This window comes from Rhinolophus ferrumequinum, chromosome 16, assembly GCF_004115265.2.
Source record: "Rhinolophus ferrumequinum isolate MPI-CBG mRhiFer1 chromosome 16, mRhiFer1_v1.p, whole genome shotgun sequence".
NCBI classification, from domain to species: Eukaryota; Metazoa; Chordata; class Mammalia; order Chiroptera; family Rhinolophidae; genus Rhinolophus; species Rhinolophus ferrumequinum.
In genome coordinates, this window is record NC_046299.1 from 66,916,328 (window position 1) to 66,937,317 (window position 20,990).

At 41.4% G+C, this 20,990-nt stretch overlaps 1 protein-coding gene across 2 annotated transcripts in view; it reads right to left on the reverse strand.

The window, feature by feature from the left end:
• Positions 1-879: 879 nt before the first annotated feature.
• The window catches only part of CSGALNACT2 (chondroitin sulfate N-acetylgalactosaminyltransferase 2), a 41,121-nt gene continuing 21,010 nt past the window's right edge, over positions 880-20,990 (reverse strand). For both annotated transcript variants that reach the window (XM_033130620.1, XM_033130619.1), the window contains 3 exons: positions 19,859-19,953; positions 10,729-10,810; positions 880-2,933 (listed from right to left, as the gene is read on the reverse strand). In XM_033130620.1, the coding sequence (XP_032986511.1) occupies positions 2,641-2,933; positions 10,729-10,810; positions 19,859-19,953 (470 nt within the window). In that variant the 3' untranslated portion in view covers positions 880-2,640. The remainder of the gene's footprint in view (positions 2,934-10,728; positions 10,811-19,858; positions 19,954-20,990) is intronic.

Here is a 20,990-nt window from a genome sequence, read left to right on the forward strand (position 1 = left end):
CCTAAGTAGGAGTACACTCTAAAGTAACGGTATGTCATATGTAAACACATAAGCCAGTAACAAGTTGTTTATGGTCACTATCACATGACGTCCATGTGCTGTGCTTTTGCATGTGGGGCAGCGCAGGCCTGTTCACAGCAGCACCACACATGAGTAATGCCCGTGCACGAGTCTGTCCCCTAAACTACAGGACAACTCCACTCTTCTTGTTCACTCATGCACTCCCAGTGTCTAGGACAGCGCAAGGCATTACAGTAAGTTTTCAGGAAACGTTTTGGTTCAGAAGGCAGTGGTGTGCCCCTGGTACCCAGGCAGTGGTTCTGGCCTCCGCATCACTGGTGACGGGAATGTCTCAGCTCCATGATGATCGTACGGGGCCACAGTCGTATGTGTGGTCTGTCAGTGACATAATGACGTCGTGTGGCACACGACCATATTCACATAGTGAAATACTAGTCAGTAATAAAAATGAGTTTTGAGATTAACAGGGGTGAACTTCAAAAATACTGAATGAAAGTTAAAAATATATAATGAAATAATATGTATATAAATTCAAAACCAGGCAAAACTGAACAGTCCATTGGGTAGAGATCAATACACAGTTAGGAAAACTAAGAAAAACAAGTGAAAAGTTACCACAAAATCAGGACAGTGATTATTCTGGAGAGAATGACGGTGTGATTGAGAAGGGGCACACAGAGGCCTTGCACTGGTAACCGTCTGCATCTTAACTGGGTAGCTGATGTCCTTTCATATTCTTTAAAGTACACAATTACATGTTATATATGTGCTATACTTAAGATATTTTACAATAGAAAGAAATTAATTTACCACAGTTTCATTTAACTTTTGGTAATAAAATACTTTATTGGTACTGTTTAATGTCAAATACATAGTAATGTTTCCATTGCTTAGCTTCCATCTTTAAACTAAAAGCTAGTTTAAAAAAAAAAAAACACAGGAGAAAAGGTACAATCATTTAATTCTGTCAAAAAATAAGTTGCAACTTTCCTTTAAAAATAATTAGGTTCCCTCACTTTAAATACTGTAATTCACTGGTCTTCTTAATAAATACTTGTATATAAAAGGAGACAATGATCTGAGTAATTTTGCAGAGAACATTTTACACATCTTAAAAAAAAAAGCCTAAGTGCTACCCCAACTTAAAAAAACTTGTAAGAATAATTAGTAAGTTATTGTAAAATTGAATTCATGTAGCACCGAGAAATTTGGCATTTTTATTTCAGACAGAATGTATTTACTGAGCCAAAAGAATAATGCTTTTTCTTTTGTGAATTTTCAGGGGTTTATATACAAATAGAAAGAATACAACAGAGGTCCCTTTCAAAATCCAAAGGTTCAAAAATCTATGTATGCCTTTTACCATATCACCAATTTCTGGATCCAGCAATTGACCCTATGGTAAAAGATCCATGTGTGATAAATAACATAGTATAGTCCTATCTGAATATAACTTCTTATTCATATTATCTCATTAATATAATTTATACCTCAATTAAAACCATTCTATCTGCAACTAATATATATCTCTAAAATATTCTGCAATTCAGATTTCCATTCATACTACCTTCCCTACTCCCCTTTTATTAAATCAGTGTGATTTTATGGTATACCTCATTAAATTTTGTTTTTTTCGTCCTTCAGTGAAACTCTCAAAGTATTATAACAACACAAATACAGATGTGGCATATATTAACATACTAGGAGAAAAAGTAATAAATACATATGGATGCATGCTAAGTGAGACATAGAAAGCAAAAGCACACAGCCCCATGCTATGCTCTCTGTTCGGAAGTACCCCCTACAGGAGTCCCTGCCAGAGCCCAGGCTCACGGAGACACCACTAGTGTCCTGCGCGCCAATAAAGTTCAATGTTCTGTTAAAGACGTTTCCATGTTGTGTTCAGTTTGTTCAAAGCAGTCTACAGCAACTTTGACTTCTAATCCTGAACGTGCTGAAAAGTAGTAATACTTTCTATTTTTAATCAAGTCATAGATTCTAACCTAAGCATTTCCTACTATTACCCATTTGTTTAAAACATTCAGGGGGCTAAGCAACATTAAGTTAAGGGTCCTTTGTTTCTGTTTTCTCTTGGTTGGTTGGGGATTTCAGATTTGTCATTTAATTATCCTCTGCTTCAGTGAAAAAAGGATTCTTCAAGCAACTGACCAAAGATGTCCACTTAGAAACCAAACAGGCGGACTCAGTTCCCGGCAGATGGGGAAGCTGTGCCACACACTGCACCGTGACACTGGACACTCTGCAGGGCGGGCGCTCCTGGCCCGCCAGAAGCAGGACATGCCTCTTGGTCCAGACGCCACCAGGACACAGCAGAACACAGGCACAGGGTAGGAACAAACTCAACACTACCTGTGGGACAAACCCAAGGTTTCCATTTGTCAGTGATTCCATAGTGCAGTATTCTTACAAAACACAGGCTCTGCATTGAAACACTTGGTGTTTCTTCTCTCATGTAGTTAAACTGCTGAAATAAAGTAATGTCAGAAAGAACACAAAAAGTCAGCGTAATTCTCTGAAGGAGGCGGGCGCTGCGTCTGGAACTGGGATTAAGGCTAAATACACAGTGCTGGTTGTGTCAGGCTAGGTGTCACGGCGACGTCAGCCCCCAGCCTCGCTGTCTGTCCTGTACGCCTGCTTGCGGAGATGGGCCTCTATCTCCTCCCGGAAGACCAGCATCCCCAGGTGCGAGTGCGAGGCCTCGCTCATGGCCTTGGACTGGATGCACATGCGGTACTGCTCCGGCGTCAGCTCGTCGGCACAGCGCTTCTCGTGCCAGAGGTGGAAAAGGCCAGGGACCGGGCTCCGGATCACAATCAGGTCGCCGTGCAGGTATTTTCGATAAAGGTGGACGTCTTCTCCACCCCAACCTTTCACTTCCATGTCAAATCCACCTGCACGACCAAAACTGATACCGTAAGAAAGTGCCTGGCAGCCAGAGCATGGCCAAACCCGGTAAGATTTAAGCATGTTGCTTGCAGTGGGAGGCATGGACTATGGCCCCGATGCCTCAGGCTGCAGACGGGTGTCCCGCTTTGGGCATCCAGTTAGCAGGTCAAGGTCTATCACTGAGAGGACTGCTCTGACATTAATATTTGTGACTGCTTTGTAACCTTTAAAAGTTCTATAGCAAATCTACAGAGTCAGAAGAGAAGGAAATCTAAATCATCCATAGTCTCACCACCCTTGATGTTTTATAATGTTTTCTTTCTATTCTTTGAGATTCAAATTCTTCCAGGTTACTCTCCAGAGGGGAAAACAGAAGAAATGGCCAAGCTGGAGACATAAATTTAAGAATGGGCGCACAATGATTTAAAGCCACAGGAATGAATGAAATTTCTGGAGTTTAGGAGGAAAACAGAACCTAGGTTTAAATGCTAAGAAACACCAATATCTAGAGTTTAAATAAGAAGAGAAAGTTAAGCTGGCAGAGGAGACTGAGAGACGGCCCAAGGGAGCGAGAGAACCATAGAGAATGTGTGGTCACAGGAGTCGAGTGAAGAGAGTGTCTTCAGGAAGAAATGGTTAAGTGTGCACTGCTCACTTAAGAATTTAACAAGAAGCAAGTGGACCTGGTAGCACAGGTGTCCTTACGACCTCACTAGAACGACTGGTGGAGCAGAGGGCTAGCTAGAGCACGCACATGAAATGGAAGGTGAAGCTGACACTAGTTCAAGCTGATAAACATGGAGAAGCATGGAGAACATAAACCATTGGGAGTTTCTGCAGAGCTACGAAAGATTCTTAAAAACTGAGAAAAGTTAATTCTTTGATAAAGAGCTAGGTTTCCAAATTATGTCTTCTGTCAAATAATTCTATGCCTCTTAATTTCACACTCACAGGATAACAGTATGCTAAGATCTCTAAAAACTATTACTTTAAATAGTCACAAGCTACACTAAATGCTGTGTCTGATACAACTCGCCTTTTCTTCCTTGTAGATACGAAAATGCTCTTCAAATGTGAGGGATGGAAGAAATACTTAAAATAAATGGGGCACTTCCAGTTTCCGATTCAGCATGTACAGAGCTCAGAAGTCAATACTCTATCCTAACAACAAATTTAAAAAGCTGAACAAATTAAAAAGTCAACAACTCTTCTTAGACCCTTCAGAGAAATAAGGTCACAGGGCAAATTGCTGCCCCCCAAATTGAAGAGACATGATAGGTGGGTAGGACAGAATTACAACTATTAGGGCAGAAACTCACTAGAGCTCTCCAGGAGAACTAGTGCTGGGTAGGAAAATCTCAACGGTAATTGACGAATCGCTAGAGGCTCAGGGGACAAATCCGAGGGAACCCAGTCATAGGAGAAATGATTTTACCAAAGTCTAACCTGCCCGGGGAAAGGGGTACACCCAGGGGAAAGGGATACACCCAACACCACCCCACTTTGGCAATGCTGTCCCACCCAAGGTGAGGGCACTGTATGGAAAACACATGTGAAGGTCGTGGCCCAGACACACAGGCTCCCTGAAGGACCGAGGGCTAATCATAGGACCAGAGAATGCTTCCTGTTCTCCCACATTACTAAAGACCTATTCACTGCACTTCCCTTTACCTAGTACATCATGTTTGGCTATGAAGGAAAAAACTAGGCATATTAAAAGGCAAAAAACAGTTTGAAGAGACAGAGCAAGCATCAGAACCAGCTCACATATGGCAGGGATGTTCGGATTATCAGGCTGGGAATTTAAAACTATTTTTACTGTGCTAAGGACTCTAATGGGGAAGCAGACAACATGCAAGAACAGATGAGTAATGTAAGGGGAGAGAAAGAGAGAGAGAGATTCTAAGAAAGAATCAGAAAGAAATGCTAAAGATAAGGAACAACGTAACAGAAATGCAGAATGCCTCTGAGGGGCTCATTAGGGTACTAGACTGGAACCAGCCCAGGAAAGAATCTCGGAGGACATGTCAACAGAAACTTCTAAAACTGAAAATCAAAGACAAAGAATACTGAGAAAATAAACGAAACAAAAATAGAACAGAATATATCCAAGAATTCCAAAAATATATCCAAAAACATCAAAGAATTATGGGGCAACTACAAAAGGTGTAACATATGTGTAATGGGACAACCAGAAGGAAAGAGAAAGGAACAGAAGCTCCCAGATGGAAGGCTAAGATCCAAACAAGTGTGGCTGAAAGGGCAGGGGCTGCCTTTCTTACCCAGCACAGTCCTAGGGTAGAGGCTCCACTCTAGGGGGGAGTGGGGACCGTCTGCCCCCACCCAGTGTGCTGCTCCTAAGGCAGGGGTGTCACTCTGAGAGGTGTGCCACCCTAGCTCTCAGCAGAGGCTAAGAGATTTTTCCCAGAGGCAGAGGCAGTCCGTAAGAAAAAACTGCTCCAAAGCCCTTCACAAAGGAACTGACTTTATTTGAAACAGAGTGTGCAGAAGTTCAAGCCTAAGGGGGCTCTTGGAAATAATGGCTATTTTGGTGGTAACAATTAAGAGAAGGCTGGTAGCTCCATCAGAGCAATAAGTTAAAATGTAGGCCAACTAGTTTATCGGAGAGAAACAGGGAAAGAGACAAGTATCGTCCTGGGGTCTGAACAAATCTCCAAGACTTGCCTCAAAAACTAACCTGCAAAAGGGCTCAATTTAGTTGGTTCAGACTGTGGACCAATTTATACTCCAGAGCACCGTCAACAACAAGAGAGCAAGCAAAAAGTGGAGCCTCACAGGTGGGTGTGACACCAACACAGGCTTGGAGAGATGGAGCCCTGCTCAATCCAGTCTCGTCCTGGACGACGGCCACACGCCCTAAGGAGTGACACTGGCGGCTTCCTATTGCTGAGGTGTGGAGGAGGAGGAGACAGCATGCACTAAAACAGCAAAACCAAGTCAATAAATAAATACACAAGCAGAAACAAAACAAAAAATGAGCCCTGGAGGCAGGTGGGAATCAATATCCAGAACTGACACAATATATTTCCTAAAACGTCCAGTTTTTGAAAAAGAAATTATAAGACATGTAATGAAACAGAAAAGTGTGTCCCATATACCAGAAAGAAAAGCAGGCACCAGAAACTGCCTGTAGAGGGCCCCGACTGTCGGTTTTAACAAAGGTTTCAAAACAACCAATCTAATATGTTCAAAGAAACAATGTTTACAGGAGTAACAGAAGGTAAGATGACAATGTCTCATCAGATATTAATAAAGAGATAGACATTTTATATAAAAAAGGACCAAATGGAAATTCTAGAGATAAAAAGTATTAATTCAAATGAAAAATTCATTAGAGCAGCTCGATAGCAGATCTGAACTAACAAAAGAAAGAATCAGCAAACTGTAGATAAATCAACTCAAACTATGCAATCCAAAGAACAGAGAAAAGAGTGAAGAAAAATGAACCATCTCAGAGAAATGTGAGACATCCTTAACTGCACCCATATACGTCTAACAGGAGTTTGAGAAGACAATGAGGCAGGAGCAGTGAGAAAGAGATCAGAAAACAGCGATGGATCCTGACTGTTTCATTAAGCAAGAAACCAGGGCAAAGGACATTAGTTTCATTTAATAGTCTTTATCGCTATTTGCTGATTTTCCATTATTCAAGTGTTACAATGATAAAGAGACAAGTGGAGGAATTTCCAAAACAAATGGCTGATTATAAAAATTAATGTAATATGGACCAAAAAATAAAATAAAATATATTCTATTATAAAATATTAAGAAATATGTATGTATAAATATGTATTACAAAATATATTACATATATTCTTAATGCTCTGGAAAGGTAGCCACTGAATGATGAGGTTTCAGCCTGCTTTCTTTTGGTGGGGGGGGGGGGCAGCTGTTATTAAAAAAAATTTTTTTTGAAAATTTTCAATTACAATTGACATTCAATATTATATTAGTTTCAGGTATAGTGTTTAGACATTTATATAACTTCTACGGTGATTCCCCCCAATAAGTCTAGTACCCATCTGACACCAAACAGTTACTACAATATTATTGACTATATTTCCTATACTATACTTTACATTCCTGTGACTCTTTGTAACTGCAAATTTGTACTTCTTAATCCCTTTACTCTTACCCAGCCTCCCAAACCCCCTCCCATCTGGTAACTGTCGGTTTGTTCTCTGTATCTGTGAGTTTATTTCTGTTTTGTTTTTTCATTTATTTTATTTTCTAGATTTCACATATAAGTGAATTCATATGGTTATTTGTCTTTCTCTGACTTATTTCACTTAACATAATACCCTCTAAGTCTATACATGTTATTACAAATGTAAGATTTCATTCTTTTTATGGCTGAGTAATATTCCATTCTATGTATCTACCACATCTTATTTATCTAATTGTCTATCAATGGACACTTACGTTGCTTCCATATCTTGGCTACTGTATATGAAATGTCCTTTGTCTCTTGTTATAGCCTTTGTTTTCAGGTCTGTTTTGTCTGATATTGAGAACTGCTACACCAGCTTTCTTTGTTTTCATTAGCACGAAATATCTTTTTCTGTCCCCTTACTTTCAGTCTCTGTGTTACTTTAGATCGGAAGTGAGTCTTTTGTAGGCAGCATATGTAAGAATCTTATTTTCCTATCCATTCAGCCCTCCTATGTCTTTTGAGTGGAGCATTTAATCCATTTACATTTAAAGTAATTACTGATAAGTATGTAGTTACTGCCATTTTATTATTCATATTTTTGATTTTCTTTTCCTCCTCCTTCTTAAACAAGTCCCTTTAACATTTCTTGTAATACTGGTTTGGTGGTGATGAATTCCTTTAGCTTTTTCTTGTCTGGGAAGCTCTTTATCTGTCCTTCAATTCTAAGTGATAGTCTTGCTGGGTGAACTACTCTTGGTTGTAGGTCCTTGCTTTTCACCACTTTGAATATTTCATGCCAATCCCTCTGGCCTGCAAAGTTTCTGTTGAAAAATAAGCTGACAGTCTTACGGGATCTCACACTTGCAGGTAACTAATTGCTTTTCTCTTGCTGCTTTCAACATCCTTTTCTTTAATTTTTGGCATTTTAATTGTGATGTGTCTTGGTGTGGGACTTTTTGGGTTCATCTTGTTTGGGACTGCCTGCACTTCCTGGACTTGTGTATCTATTTCCTTCAGCAGGTTAGGAAAATTTTCATTAATTATTTCTTCAAATAGGTTTTCAATCCCTGGTTCTCTCTCTTCTCCTTCTGGTACCTCTATGATGCTAACGTTATGTGTGATGATGTCCAAGACTTCCCTTGTCACACACCACATCCCTCATTTTAAAAAACTGTTTTTCCTTTTTGTTGTTCTAATTGGGTGTTTTCTGCTACCCTGTCTTCCAAACTGCTGATTTGATCCTCTGCTTCATGTTGATTCCATCTAATGTATTCCTCATTTCAGTTAATGTATTCTTCATTTCTGACTGGTTGTTTTTTTATGGTTCCTATCTCTTTAAGTTCTCATTGAATTCGTCTATTCTTCTTTCCCTAAAGTCACTGAGCATCCTTATAACTAGTGTTTTGAACTCTGCACCTAGTATGTTGCTTGCTTCCATTTCGTTATTTTTCTGGACTTTTGTCCTATTCTTTCATTTGAGATCTGTTTCTTTGTCTCCTAATTTTGGCTGCCTTCCTGTGTTTATTTCTACATATTAGGTAGATCTGCTACGTCTCCAGTCATGGCAGGGTGGCCTTATGTAGTAGGTGTCTTGTGGGGCCCAATGATGCAGTCTCTCTTATCACCTGAGCTGCATGCTCCAGGTGTGTCCCTTTTGTGGGTCATGTGTGTACTCCTGTTGTAGTTGAGCCTTGACTGCTGTTGGCAGCAATCAGTGGGTGGGATTGACCCTCAGGCTGACTGGCTGTGAGGACTGGCCATAACTATAGTGGATAAGCTGTTGTGTAGAGGATGACCCCATGAAGTGGGATTCGCTGTTGCTGGGCTCTAGTGCCTGCTGAGTCTATCCTTTGGGTATGTTATTTATGGAGCTAAATGGGTGGTACTCTGGTTGGTCTGAAGCTGGCCACCAGGTGTGTTGGTTCTGGGGCCTCTTGCTTGGTGCTCTGGTGCAGGCCCAGATCAGTTGCTGCCTGTTTCTGGCCTGGGGCCACCAGGTAGGAACTACAAAGTGATCTGTGGTTGGTAGCTGCCTGTGCTTGGTTTGTAGGCACCTGTAAGAGGCTATGCTGTGAACTGAGGCTGGCTGCCACTAGTGCTGGGCTGGAGGCAGCTTAGCAAAAGGTACAGGGCACACTGAGGCCAGGTGCTGCTTGTCAGGGGTTTGTGGACTTTCCAGAGATTTTAGGGTATCTGCAGTGAGGGCTCAGATCGGCAGCTTGTGAGGAACAGGCGCTGAAAGAAGTTCAGGCTTGTGCACAAGTTGGATGGGGCAGAGTTGCAGGGAATCACCAGGGTGAGGTGAGTAATATTAGCCAGGTTAATGGAGACTCAGATTTGGAGCCTGCCGTCACCTGGGTAATGGAGGGCTCAAGAAAGAAACAATGGCTGCCTGCCAGCACTTCTGTCCAGGACAGAGCCGCCCCTCCAGCCCTCACCCTGAGGCCAAACAAATCAGTTCCTCCCCGTATGTCCCTGGTGCTGTTTAAGCTGCTGTCCTAACACTGGAGCTCAGCACAAGTGAATCCGTCAGTGAGCAAGTCTGTGCATTGGCCCTTTAAAAGAAACTCTTGGGACTCCAGCAGCCCTCCATCTCATCCGGACAGAATCCCCATTGATTTTCACAGCTAGATGTTGTGGGGACTCCTCTTCCCAGAACTGGTGCTCTGGGCTGGGGAGCCTGGTGTGGGGCTGGGACCCCTCACTCCTCAGAGGGGTCCTCTGCAGCCACGATATCCCTCCTGATTCTTAACCACCACACACGGGGGTGGGAACAGTCCATTTCTCATCTCTGCCCCCTCCACCAGTCTCCATGTGCCTTCTTCTTTATATTCTTACTTATAAGACTTCTGTTCAGCTTGTCTTCAGGTGTTTTTCAAAGATGGTTGTTCTATAACTTAGTTGCGATTCTGGGGTGGTTACAGGAGGAGGCAGCTATAGCATTTACCTATTCCGCCATCTTGACCAGAAGTCTCAGGCTGCTTTCTGAAACTATGCTCTGATGCTTTATTTTCTGCTGAGTAAAACTGGATCTGGGTGGGACAGGAAGCTTAGACCACGGTCTTCTCTGCTTTAGGGGAGTGGATGACTAACCCAGTGCCCCCCAAGTACCCCACTCCAACTTCAACCAGAACTAGAGAGCAGCTTTTTTTTTCATTTGTTTTAAATACTGGGATTTTGTATATAAGTTCAATAGACAACTAAAGGAGGTTTCATCTCTAAATAAAAAATATGAAGGTCCTTGGACTAGATAAGCCAACATTCCTTCCTGCTGTAACAATCCATTAGTACAACACCAAATTTATGTAAAGATCTTTTGTAAGAAAAATCAACTGAAAATATGGGTGACAAGTCCTACAGATGTTTGTAAAAACTAGTGTTTTGATTTTAAAGAAACAAAATGATACTACACTTTCATTTTGTCTTTATGGCCTCATTTCTGCTAATCAAAAACAATACGGAAAAATTCACTTTGCCTTTCATATCTCCAGATCCCTCTTTTCAGCTAATCTCAGGCATTCATAATTAAATAAGAAAATACTCAAATTTGAGACCTTTTAGAAAAATGCCAAAAGGTAATACAGTAAATAGGTAAAGTTCTATCTTTAAATGTAAGGTATACATACCAATGGTCAGAAAATCTGATCGATACTGACAAGTCATTCCAAAGCCAAAATCTCGCCAAAAGCCAGAGTCCTTTTTGTGAACCTTAAGTTAGGGGGTAAAAAAAGATCAATTTAATCTCTCCAGAACTACAAAAAGTTTTAATCAACAATGAAAAATGTTAAATACTTCCCAAATAATTTTTCTTGTCACTTACATGACTGACAATAACATGAATTTATATTATTAAATCTTTATAAAACCAAAAAAATATATAGTAATTCCCATAAGAAAGGATTCTGGCCACTTTTAATTTAACTGAATTCAAACCATGTACACGGTGCAAGAGGAGGTTACCAATAATCAGTGTGGTGCCTGACCTCAAGGGGCTTACGTTCTATTCTAGGAGGACAACAGTTGCACACATTGTTCTACACAGTGTGCCTTATTGGGTGCCCACTCAGCTCCCACTCCCCTGCCCCCTTCCTGACTGTGGACAGTTCTGGCCCCACACAGTCCCTGAGCTTCAGGGAGGTCCCTTCCACCTGGAGCTTCAGACTGGGTCATAAGGACTCTGTATACCAGTGTGACAGTCTCACCCCACTAACTGTAGGAATTGGTTCATTAATAGGCATTAGACAAAATTCAGGTCAGCATGCTACAAGGGGAGGGTTGTAGGAAATTTTGGAAAACAAAGCTCTGTTGTTCTTCTGAGAGAGCTACTAGAAAAGACATTTGTTCTTTCTGGATGGTGTAGGGCAGGAGTCTGCAACCTACAGCCTCCAGACTAAACATGACGTGCTGCTGGGTTTTGTAACTGATTTTATTGGAATACAGCACACTCATTTGTTTACAAATGGTCTATGGCTGCTTTCATGATACAATGGCAGAAGTGAATAATTGCCAAGGGACTGTATGGCCTGCAAAGCCCAAATATCTTCTATGTGGCTCTTTACAGAATAAGTTTGCCATCCTCCCGTATAGGGTGTAGATGTGATGTTTGGAACCATTATAGTCCTTTTCCACCAAAAGGGAAACCAGCTTTAAAATGAAGCTGTCACCACTGAAGTCCAAGCAGAGAAAGAAAATTGGGACTCCGATGGTACTGAGTCCCCAGAATCAAGTAAAAGTTGAAGCCTGATAAGCCTCCTTTATGTTACTCATACATTCAACAAGTGTTTAAACTGTGGACATGGTTCTAGGAGCTGAGACACAGCAATGAATAGAGGTGACAAAGTCTCCACCATCACAGAGACTTCATTTTGATGGGAAAATAGCAAACAAATAAACAAACAAACATCTCAGGTGGGCATACACGCTAGGAAGAAAAACAGTGGGACAACGGGGGAGCATGATACAAAACAAGCCTATTTTGGATAGAATGGCTACAAAAGGCCTCTGAGGAGGTGATGTGTGAGCAGGGACCCTGGTGACATAAGGGGGTGAGCTATGCAAGTACCTGGCCGTCACTCCAAGAGAGGGAGCAGCATGTGCCACATTCTGAGGCAGGAGCCTGCCTGGAGTATCTGACAAACAGCAAAGAATGAGACCCTGGGGTTGAGAAGGACTACTGATGTTTTTAAGAGGTTAGTGGTAGTTTAGTATTTTTGTATGCTTATGGTAATGCTCTAAAAGGGACAAAATGTTAGGATAGGAGAGAGTGAAGAATGGCTAGGCGGAGTCCTGTTTAGGTGGTGAGCTCTAGCTGAACGGAGAAGGCAAGGCTGGCCTTATGAAGGGACATGGGTGGCACCTTCAATGGGAATGGAGAGAGGCTGAGGATGTGACAGGCAGTTAGGCAGATGGGTCTCGTTAAGGAAGTGAACGTCCACTGCTTCTGTTTTCTAAGTGAAATATGATGTAAGCTATGTGGGAGTGAAGAGTGGTGAGGGGTATTGGGAGGCGCAAGGCGGGGCGGCTGGCCTGGAGGACGGACATCGGGCTAGGGTGAGACGCAGGGCTGTGGGGCGGCCTGGGAGCCCTGAGGCCTGTGCTATGTACAGCAAGGCTGTGCAGTGGGCTGTTTCTCACCCTGCACATCCCACTGCTCCGGGCCTGGCTGACAGTCGCTCTTCACCAGACTGGGGTTCTCAGAGAAAATCCTGTCGGAGTGAGGGGTAGGGATGTGATTAGAGCCCAGAAGTGGTGGTAAGGACTCACCATGGAGTCTGAGTGGGTGCAGAGGGAAGTGAGGATGTGGACATTAGGAGGACGACTGAAAGGAGACAGAGGCACCCCATCCCGATTGCAGCATTCTGAGAGCTTCTTCGAAGAAACGAAGCTGTAACTGGGATCTGAGAGAGAATAGGAGTTAGCCAAGTGCGAGATGTGTGGAGGGAAAGAGCCAGGCAAGAGAACAGTTTGTGCAAAGGCCTGGAGATGGCAGAGAGCACTGTGGGTAAGGATGGAGGATGAGACACTAGAGTCTGGACGAGAGGTGCCCACAGTGTAGACCAGCAAACGCTTCCTGTAAAGACTCGGCAGGAATCTTTTAGGCTCCGCGGAACAGTCTGCTGCGACCACTCAAGCCTGCCTCTGTACTGTGAAAGCAGTCCCCGACAGGAAGTGATCAAATGAGCATGCGTGTTCCCATAAACTTCACTTATTAGCACTGACTTCTGTGTTTCATGTAATTTTCACATGCCATGAAATATCCTTTTAAACAATATTTTTTCAGCCATTCATAACTCATGGGTCATACAGACGTAGACAGCAGGACAAATGTAGGCCACACACTGCTAACCCCTGGCCTCGAGGGTCCCCAGGGCCACATCAAAGAACCGTGCGTGCCTAGTCACATGGTTTGGGCTTCATCCTAAGGGGAATTCTCTGAAGAGTCATGACAGAAGTAATAATGTGATCAGATGATGTTTTCAAAAGATCACTCTGGCTGGAGTATAGAGAAGAGTTGGCAAGAACGGAGGCAGGGATCCGGGCTGGTTAAGCGGGAAAAGTTATCATCTGGGAATGGGAAGCTGGTGGTGTACACTATCGTGGTATGCACAGAAAGAAAAATCTGGGTGGATGTAAACAGGATTTAGGACACAGAATTGACAGAAGTTGGCAAGTAACTGAAAGGGCAGGAGAGGGGGGCAAGAGGGAAGGATCAACCAAGGATGAGGGCACTGACGTCCTAAGCAGTGGGCATGTGACGGTGCCACCCCCAAGGGTAGGGGCACAGGAACAGGGCTGGCCCAGAAGGAACGATGCGGAGCAGGTTTCTGGACATAATGAATCTGCGTGATCTGCGGGGCAGCCACATAGCAACTCCTGCAGACAGGAGGGATACAAGGAATATGGAGGTCTGTAGAGGACGCAGTTTTGAGAAGAGTGGGGACAGTCTGAAAAGCTGCAGTGAGGAATGGCGACCCGACTGGAAAACAGAATGCACCAGGCAGCACGGAGGATTTGGCTCAAGCTGGAGCTAACACATGAGGTACACATTTTATTATTATTTTTTTTTTTTCCAAACAGGGCTATTTCCCCTTCTAGAATGTAAAGCTCCTGGAAGGCAGGACTTTTTGTTATTTCGATCACTGCTATATCCGCAGCACCTAGAACAATGCCAGGCACATGGGAGGTTTTCAATAAATATTTGTTCAATGAATAAATAAATAAATGTATAGAGGCATAATTTTTATGGCAAAACAAAGACTAAACTCTAATATTCTTGTCTCTTTAGTCAAAATATAACCCTGGTGCAAAGTATTAAAACAAAACACCCACTTTGATATTTCTACCCCATGCCAATTCTGAGCTCACAAATAATATGACTGTTTATAATTCAGTTTCTTTAAAAACTCTTCAAGCATTATCAGACTTGGGGAAAGGAGTCATTGGTTTTGTTTGACTTTTACAGCAATACATTTCCACTGAAGAAAGTAGACAGAAACTCAAATCATGCACAATCCCTGACTGCTAATTTTTTACTGCCTTTTTGCATGCCTTTCTCCCAAGCATGTGGGGTGCAGCGATCGCTAACACTGGCCCTCATGCACTGCTAGGATCCTAGTGGCACCCTGGCATCTTCCCTTGACATTTGATAAACAACACCCACACCTACTCACGTTCAACCCCTCACCTCTCCTCCTGCCACTCCTGTCTTTCCCTCAGTCCCCACATCTCTGTCAACTCCATCTTCAGATCATACCCAAACCTTCCTCCACAACTGCCACCCTCATTCGAGCCAGTAACCTCTTCTGGTCTGCAAAAGCCTGACTGGCTACTTGCAGCTGGAGCCACACAAATCTGTTTCCCCACAGAACCAAAACCCTCCCAAGACTGTCTGTCACACTTAGCTCAAAATTCAAAACTTCTTGTCTGGGAGTAACATGCTCTCTAGGACCTGGCCCAGCTCTGTGCCCCTCGCCCACTGGGTTCCAGCTCCCTTAGGAAACCCTGCTCCTACTGCCCGGAACCACCTTCCCTTGATCACTACGTAGCAATTTCCTTCCTGTTGTCTGGATGGTTCCTCCAACAGCCGCACCTCAGAAAGGCCTTTCTGACCAAACACACCACGGAAACCACCTAATCACTCTCCACCACTCGGCCTGCAATCAGGCCTGCAATGATCTGCGTGGCGTTTGTTAATTGGTTTTATTTTCTGTCTCTTCCTACCAGAATAAAGATTCTTGTGCACAATAACCATGCCTACATGGTTCTAGGTGTTGGAGCTCCAGTGGAACAGTGGCTGGCATAGAAGGGACCCTTACTATTTGGAGAATTACTGTTGTCAGTATCATGTATATTGCTATTCTCCCGCTCTGATGATCTCCTCAGGAGAGATGGACCTGTTTGAACATTCCTGACTCAGGACCTGTCTGCACCCCAACCTCAGCTGGCAGGCTGAGGGATGGGTGAGCCCTCAGCCTGCCAGCCTCATGTGCATGGCTGTTTTTAAATACAGCAATTTCACAGCAGGAAAAAAAAACAACACATTGCACTGCTCTTTTATCCTTAATAAGGTTGTCTATTTAAATTTTTACTGTGAATTATTATCAACTAACCTTTATCCATTTTTTCTATTGGTGTATTTCCTATTTACTTTCAATATATCTTTAAATATTATGTGAGGAGACTGAGGCTTAGAAAAGTTAAGTAACTTGCAAAGGTTACAAAGTGGTGAGACTAGAACTTGAAGTGGAAGCACTTATTTTTTTATACAACATATAGGATGAATCCACATTTAAATCGTCCTTCCTCCATATCCCCCCAAACCAGACAACAATATTGGCATGCTTTTATATTCCTTTTCACCTTCGTATCTTCACAATTTTTTGTTTATCAAATAATTTTCTTCTAAATAACCTTTATATTTTAGAATAATTTTAAATTTACAGAAAAGTTGCAAAATAGTGAAGAGAGTTCCCATGTAATTCTCACTTAGTTTTAACTTCCCCTAAATGTTACCTTGCTGTGGTACATTTGTCAAAACGAAAAAACGAACACTGATTGGCACGTTACTATGAACTAAAGGCCAGGCTTGATTTGATCCCACCAGCCTGTCCTTTCCTGTCCTCCTCTGTCCCAGGTTCCAGTACAAGGCACCTCGCTGCATTTAGCCAGTACATCTCCTCAGCCTCCTGGAAGACCAGCAGTTTCTCAATCTTCCTTGGTTTTGCGCTCCAGACAGTTTTGAGGAGTACCGGTCAGGTATTTTATAGAATGGCCCTCATTTTGGGTTTGTCTGAAGTTTTTTTCTTGATTAGGTTGGGGTTATAGGTTTCCGGAAGGAAGACCGCAGAGTTGAAGTGCCCCTACCACATCGTATCGGGGTGCACGACAACCCTGGTGACCGTCACTGATAACCCTCACTCTCTTGGCCAAGGGAGTATCTGCCAGTTTTATCCACTGAAAAGTTCGTTTTTCTCTTTCCATACTCAATTCTTTGGAAGTTAGTAATCTAGCTCCACCTTCTGGAAAAGGGAGCATCTATTAAGTTATTTGGAATTCTGTAAGGAAGATTTGTCTCTTCTTCCCTATCTAATCTGTCTTATCAATCTATCTATCCACTCATTATTTATTATAATTATTTATCCACTCATTCCTTTATATCACTAGGGACCCATGGTATTTATTTTATGCTCGGGGTTATGATCCAGTAAAGTTATTTATTTTGTTGCTCAAATTGTTCCAACTTTACCACTGGGAGTCCTTTCAGGCTCCGGTGTCTCTCTGACATACGCCCATCCTTTTGTCACTTCAGTGCTTCTTTACTTTCTTGGAGCTACAGGACGCTCCAGGCTCTTCTACTTCCTGTCCCAACACTAAGATCTGGGAGCTGGGTGTGCTTGTTTCTCTTGTGGTGCCTGCTTCTAGGCCCTCTGGGGGGACAGAGTGAGGCAATACATGTATGCATGTACCCTCTGACTTTTTAAATTCCTGATTCCTATTTCTTTTTTATCACATTTCATCAAGAATTATTTAAACAGAAGTTTTACAGCATTAGTTGTTGTTGACCAGTGTTTTATAGTCTCAGGACTTCCTCTTTCAATATGTTCATTTCTCATTCTGTTGAACCAGAAAAGTGCTGTGAGAAGTAAACTTCGAGTCCTTCAATGTTTAATAATGTCTATTTTGCCCTCAAAGAATAGGTCACATATGTATTCTGGAATCAAAGTTATTTTTCTTTAGAATGTTCAAGGTATTGCTCTATTGTTTTCTACCACCAATTTTACCAAAAAGAAGGGGAGTGACAATCTGATTCGTACTCCTTTATAGACAAGCTAGGTTTTGTTATTTTTGGTAGCTCTGGAAGCCATCAGGACTGTCCCTCAAATGCCAGAACACCTGTCTTGTCAAATGCCAGAACACCTAAACTCTTTGGAATTTTCTTCCATTTCCTCCTTTCTCTGTTCTCTCCCTTCTAGAACAATTTGGGAACTTCTAGATTAATTCCCCATGTCTCAATTCTTCTGTCATGTCATCTCTTGGTCTTTATGTGGCCAAGTGCCTGTCTTCTAGTTTACAAATTTGTTTCACCAGTGACCATTCTGATATTCAGCCCATTTACTGAATTTTATATTTTCATAATTTTTAAGTTCTGATCCTTTTTGAACAATAACTCTGGTTTTCTCTAATGTCCCTAAAGATATATTTAAAGTTGTTTTCTATCTGTATTTATAATCTCATGTGTTAATTTTTTTATTAAAATTTGGTGCCTTTCTTTCAGCATTGGTTTTCCCCAAGTGTTTGGTTAATCTTTGTTAACTGCTACTCACTTTTATTTCAGAAATCATGGTTCAAAAGCCCATGGTGTTAACTACGACTGCAGGGGCCTATCTCCAGTAACAGTGGAGGAGGGGCTGAACTTGGTCTCGGCAGAATGTGCCTGGCAGCTATCTCGTAATATGGGGCTCCCTCTCTACCTTATAGCTCATTATTCTCAGGACGCGGCCCTGCCCTTCTGGTTCCAGGGCCACACATGCTGCCTCAGCACGCAGGTCAATCTCTGCAATGCCTACTGCTCAGCACACAGTCCCAGAGAAGCACACACACTCCACTGCTCTGTCTTCTGTGAGCTCGGAGGACGCACTGCAGCCCAACTGTCAGTATTCCCTGAACATGTTCCAGGTGGTGCCTCCATCAATCCCATACCAACTACTCCCATCTTACAGAAATTTCTTAAAATTTAGATCTATTAATGGCACCTCTCATTTTCTAATATTATATATGCCTTTCACTTCTCTCACTCTCCAATACTAATATGCCTTTTTCGTCATAATTCATTTTTACAAAGGATTTAGGGTGTCAGATGAGGCAGATATGGGTGCTTTGTTTGCCATGTGATCCCATTTATATCTATATTCCTAAATAATATTAGCCTACAGATAAGGCAGAGGTGTGATGTACGTGTGCGTGTGTGCATGTATGTGTATGTGCCTATGTGTGTGTGCGTGCATGTGCGCATGTGTGTGTGCGTGTGTATGCTTCACCAGGGGTTGGTATGAAGATAATGCTGGCCTCATAAAATGTATTAAGTAGATCATATGGTACTAATATTACTTGTTCTTAGAAAATTTGGAAAAACTCACCAGTTACACATTAGATCTATGTACTTGCAGGGTAATTTTTTTATAACTGTTCCAACTTTTTAAGCAGCAATTAGTCTCTTTAGAGCTTCCATCTCTTTTATTTATAAATACTAACATGAGCTTTTATAAAATACTAACATGAACTTAGCTCGTGTTAATGGTTTATAAATCCTCAAATTTTTCATTTTATTTAGAACTTTTAAAACTTACCATATAAAACTGATTTCTCTCAATGTTTTATTTTAATTTCCAATGTTTTCCTTTTTACCCCAAATCTACCTACTTTGTGATTAAAAAATTTTTTTTCCACAAAAAGAATAACCTCCTATATTTGTCAAACTATTACTTTTGGTTTATTGATTTCTGTCTTTATTTTTTCTCCCCTCTGAGTCATTTTTTTAAAAATATCTTAAATTGACTTCTTAGTTCATTTGTTTCCACTTTTTTTTAATGTTAACAATAAAAAGTTAGGCTAAATGCAATACAGTATCCTGTACTGGATCCTGGAACAGAAAAGGGACATTAGTAGAAAAACTGGTGAAATCCTAAAATATTCCACAGTGTAGTTAGCAGTAACTTACCAATATTAATTTCTGAATTTTGACAAATGTACCATGGTTACATAAGATGCTAACATTAAGGGATACTGTTAACATTAGGGGAAAGTCTAAGAACACTCTCTACTCTCTCTCTAACTTTTCTGTAAATCTAAATGATTCTAACAAAGTAAATTATTTAAAATTTCTGACATGTGACATTCCCGTGCCATGACTTTCTAAGTAGCTTTCTATAGTATGTTACTCCTTCTTATTGAGTAGTTTTAATTTCTAGTTAATAAGGATTTTAAAATTAAATTTATTTTTAGTATTACTATAAATACGTTGGCAGAAATAACTACAATTTTCACATTCTGGAACATGAAGTTTTTCTCTGTGGCCTAAACTTTTCTTTTTCCCTGCAGAATGACACTTAATTCTAAAACAATAAATATGAAAGCATTTTAGCAGGGGTTAGAGACTATGAAAATGTGTTTGTAATAAATACAGTTTTTAATCGAAACGTTGTTTTCTACTTGTGAAACGAGCATAATGGAACCTGCAGGGATCCTTGTGCGTCTTACCAGCTGCTGCTCCACAGGAGGTGGCACATCCTGACTGGCATAAACAATGGCAGGGTTGTAAAGACTGAACACCACAGGGTAAAACACCTTTTTACCTATAAATAAAAATATACATTTAGATCACACAAAGAAGTCATAAAATGAAGGACTGATTTGTATTACAATATCCATTAATATTTTGTTAAAAGTCTTCCTTTGATCCCATATGATTTTACTTTATCAATATTGTTTTATCAATATTCAGGCTACTAAACACCCTACTGATTTGATGAACATGATGATTTTATAATGTATCAGTAGGTGAGGCTAAAAAACTATAACCTTGCAAAAGAACAGAGAAAAAAAAAAGACTAAGGAGTGCTTCACACATTTATTCCCTACACTTTGGGAAGATGCACAAAGGTATTTTCTCAGCTATTTATTAGGTGAGCCATTTATTTATTCATTATTTCATCTAATTACAGTACTAGATAAAGGTCAACCTCTGGTAATCACCAAGAAACTTAGAAACTTATGCTAAATCCACCCTTCAAAATGAACCAAAGAAATACTAAATCCAAAGAATACTGTACAATGGATACATAGAAAATAATGAAGTATAGAACTGCAGATAGATTTGAACAAGATAGATTTGAACAAGATTTGGACAAGTTGGAAAGAATTAAAAATACCTGATGCAAAGCCCTTGCCGAAGGCCTTGTCATTATCATTCAAACTGACAGCTCTGGAGGGACCTTAGAGGCTGGCTAACCACCCATCTCCCCTCAACAGGGAGCCCTTGACAGGACTGGCCTCTATCACACGTGATAATATGAAGTGCTCAGTGACGGCCAAGGACCCTGTGAATAAGCTGGTGGCCTGTTTATTACAAGACTCCTCGCACATGCTCTGCTCAACTTCCTCAAAACCCACTCAGGGTTGGGGAGCTCTGTTCCCAAGAGACAAATCTATTTCTGGATATAAAAATATTTCTTTTGACATTGAGCAAATATGTCTCCTCCAACTTTCATATTTTGAACCTCATGCTGTCTGACGTAACAAAAGTAAACCTAACCATTATTTACTCACTAGGCTCTCAGAGAGTTCCTGACAATTATCACACCAAAGTGATTAATAAGAAGGTAATATCTGT